Genomic DNA, 3,811 nt, shown 5'->3' with positions numbered 1-3,811 from the left:
GATCTGCTATATCTCGCTTTTGTTTGAAATCCCCTAGTTACAAAGTTAATTAACGAATTAATTGTTCACCTTGTACAGGGTGGGTGCTCTAAAAGGTCAGTCTCATTTTTGTGCCAGACGTGATACCTGATTACTTGACGCACAGATTTCCTCTGCCTCAGAGTAAAGAATTTATGCCAGGGAAACCTACAAAAAAATTGTGGTTACAAACCACTGTGTAACAAAATAAATACGACCACGCAAACTTTTGCCTCCTTCCATAGGTATCGCACCGAGGAAATACACAAAGGCGAAAGTTTGCGTGGCCGTATTTATTTTGTTGCGCGGTGGTTTGTAACCACAATTTTTTTCGTATGTTTCTCTGGCATAAATTATTCACTGTGTGGCAGCAGAAGTCTGTCTGTCGATTAGGTATAGCGTCACACGCAAAAGTGTGACTGACCTCTTATAGCACCCACACTGTAGTGGCACACTCTCTTCGAGAGAATGTCCGCCTGGCCGTAGAAGTCGACTTTTTTTAAATCAAAATTCTGTAGAGGCAAAAAAAAAACAAAAAAAAACACCCTGTATACTTGTTCCACGGTGGTTATAGCATGGACTTTTGAGGTTGTATTTTGTTGTAACGGAAGAAGCAGCACCTCCAGACGGACAGGACTAAATACTTTATGTGATGTACCTTTTGTGTGCAAACAATGTGAGAGGACACCCAAACTTTGTATTTTACATCATGCTGCAATCAGTGCAGACATTTATTAGTCATATTTCTCGTTAATCGTTCACAAAGTGTATTTTTGCCGGGGTTGCACACTAATTTGCAGTGGGGTGGTTAAGAATATATAGTATTTGTCTATGTCGTCACGATAGACACATGCGTAAGAAAGGGACATTACAGAGTGGTGTAACAAAGTGGTTTCCAAACTGTTTTACAACTAATAAAGATAAAGCGAGTAGAGCGTGTTGGTTGTAACTTAACACGGTGGAAGAATGCGGGAGACAGACACGGACGAACGCCTTCTCCATGTGTTTTGTCCGTGTCTGTCCTCTGTGTTCCCCTGCCGTGTTATGTTTTATAACCCTTAAACTTCTCAACAGATGCAGTGTTGATCACATTTTATGCAAATACAGGAAAATTCAGTTTAAAAATCTGATCCCCTCTCGTGAAGGGCTTCATGTTACGAGAATGCCAAGCACATTCCAGCATTAAATCATCAAAATATATTTAACATGTTTTTAACCCCTTAAAAAAAAAAGAAAGAACTTGCAAGAATTATTCATCATAGCCGCTCAAAACCTCTTGTTAATGTCATGTGTGAGACATGCTTTTTTGTTATCTTCCACCGATATACGTTCCGATTTTACCCAATTTTATAGCTCCTGAAACAAACCGCTATTTAAAGCAAACATAAAACCGGGACACACAGTGGTTTATCCAGAACTCCAAGCAGTGGGGTGTTGCAAAAGATTGATTGATTGTTGTGGGGTGATCACTGTCATATATATATATCTTTACTGACACGTGTCTAAGGCTGATATAGCAACAACACCCCCCCGGAGAGGGTGCATAGGAACAAAAATTAGTGGGACATTGGCAAACATTTGGAGTGATGTATGGGCTTTGATTTTCTGCAAACGTATTTTTATTTGCGAGGTATTAATTTTGGGTACCAGATAATGCTATGCACCGCACATTCGGTGTGGCTCTTCCACATGTTGCGTTAATTTCAAATGACAAAAGTACTCTCTTTTATTTTTCACACGAAAATCTAGTTTCCCACTTACTTTGACGCCGTTTCACGACTCCTAAAATGAAACCCAGTTCCTCCCCCCCCCCCTTCGATTTTAGAAAAAAAAAAATAAGGGCCCTGAAAACACAATGCCCCTATGAACATGAACATCTTCAACACAAGTGTGTCTGGTTGGGTAAAAAACGATAGTGAGGAAAATCTCCAACCAAGGTACAGGAGCGGGGTATACTCAGCGTTTTCGGAGCCAGGCTGGCCCTTCCTCGGGAGTAGCAACACCACCTAGATAGAGAGGGCCTGCTAATACTTGTCGCCATGACGTCACAATTAAGAATCAGCCAATGAAGACCGCGTTTTCAATGGCCGTAGCCAATCACAAGCATGCTTTCAGCAGTCGTGGCCGTGAAGACGAACCACCGTCGTCTGCGAGCGGTGATGGGACGTCTCCGCGTACGTCCCGCGGACGTCCCCACGTAAACGGTCCCATATATCTTTCTCACGACTGATTTTCTGGAAAGTGTGTTGCACTTTTTTGTCTTCGAATTCATGTCCACAGGTTCTAAGTTAACTGCAACCATTTCCGAGTTCTTGAATTCGCAGAACGGAGAACCGCAATAGCAGACGAATTCTGATTGTATGTGTCCAGTCGGGCGGAGAGGAGGCAATAAGCAGGCCCTCTGTACCTAGGTGTCGTTGACGCTGCTGCTGACCGGCCCTGTAGTCAACCCCGAGGAAGGAGTCGAACTGGCTCCGAAACGTCGGGTACAGTGGCGCGCAGACATGCCTCGAACAGCGGAGCGCGCGTCATTGGGCGCTCATAGACAGCTGGAAACGAGATTGGGATGATGTACTATCCCGTTGAAGGGAGGGTCGGTACGCACGACGGACGCGTTCGCCGTACCGCACCGTTCATCGGACGCGTCCGTCGTGCGTACCGACCCTCCCTTCAACGGGATAGTGGATCATCCTAATTTCGTTTCCAGCTGTCTATCAGCGCCCGATGACACGCGCTACGCTTTTCGAGACAAGTCTGCGCACCACTGTATCCCATCCCTGTACCATATGGTTGGACATTGTCTTCACAGGGCCTTAATGCACGCTATCCGTGCGAGCCCCATCCCACTCACAGGGGCCGTCATCGTCTCTGTCCTTACAGGTTCCGGGGAAGAGCGTACGCCCCTCTTCAAGTGCATCCAGTGTGCCCTGGTGTTCGTCTCCGAGGAGTTCCTCGCGGAGCACCAGAGGTCCAGGCAGCACTACAGAGCGGGGAAGCGTCGGTGCCGCTTCTGCGACTACACGAGCGACCACATGGGCAGCATCAAGAGGCACGAGGTGACCCACACGGGCGAGAAGCCCTTCGTGTGCCAGGTCTGTTCCAAGGGCTTCACGCGGAAGATGAGCCTGGAGAAGCACGTGAGCGCCGTCCACGAGGGAAAGAGGATGTACAGGTGCGCCACCTGCGGGGACACCTTCCAGCAGAAGCACCACCTGCAGGCCCACGAGTCGGTGCACTCCAACGACAGGCCCCACGTCTGCAACGTGTGCGGGGCCAAGTTCAAGCTGAAGCAGTACCTGGGCAAGCACGTGCGCCTGCACGCGGGGTGCAGGGGCCTGCAGCACCTCAAGAAGCTGGGTTTCAGGTCGGGGGTTTTCCCGGCGCTCCAGTGACAACCTCCGAAAAAAAGGATCTTGTGGCACCCCTTCCCCACATTGCCAAAGAAATTACGGGGTGGATTTAGCGAAGGTTACACATTTCGATCGAGTCGTAAAAATGGAAAATGATGTTTCTACTGCTTCAAACATTGCATGCTCACAGTCGTTCGACTCAAGTTTTAATCATATTTTTTTCAAATGCTATTACTTTGTAGAAAAAAAGTTAGAAGCAAAGTAAATTCTCACCCCATGTACTTCCTATGGGCAGGGGCGGATTTAAAGTAGCACAGAAATCATTTTTAACACCCAGTTTTCTTCTTATAAAACTGTTAAGTTTGCCAGTAAGATGCACCATGCGAAGTAATTTACACCACAGAGTCATAATTATCGCAGAAACTGAATTGAAAATATGCCGC

General features: G+C 46.8%; 1 protein-coding gene across 1 annotated transcript; it reads left to right on the top strand.

Annotated features, from left to right (window-relative positions):
- The first annotated feature begins 2,834 nt into the window (after positions 1 to 2,834).
- Positions 2,835 to 3,410, top strand: LOC135396397 (oocyte zinc finger protein XlCOF15-like). Its single transcript, XM_064627351.1, has one exon. It carries the CDS (start codon positions 2,835 to 2,837, stop codon positions 3,408 to 3,410), a length of 576 nt encoding a protein of 191 aa, XP_064483421.1.
- Positions 3,411 to 3,811: the final 401 nt, after the last annotated feature.

Source organism: Ornithodoros turicata, chromosome 1 (genome assembly GCF_037126465.1).
Source record: "Ornithodoros turicata isolate Travis chromosome 1, ASM3712646v1, whole genome shotgun sequence".
Classification (NCBI taxonomy): Eukaryota; Metazoa; Arthropoda; class Arachnida; order Ixodida; family Argasidae; genus Ornithodoros; species Ornithodoros turicata.
This window is presented reverse-complemented; position numbering and strand designations above follow the sequence as displayed.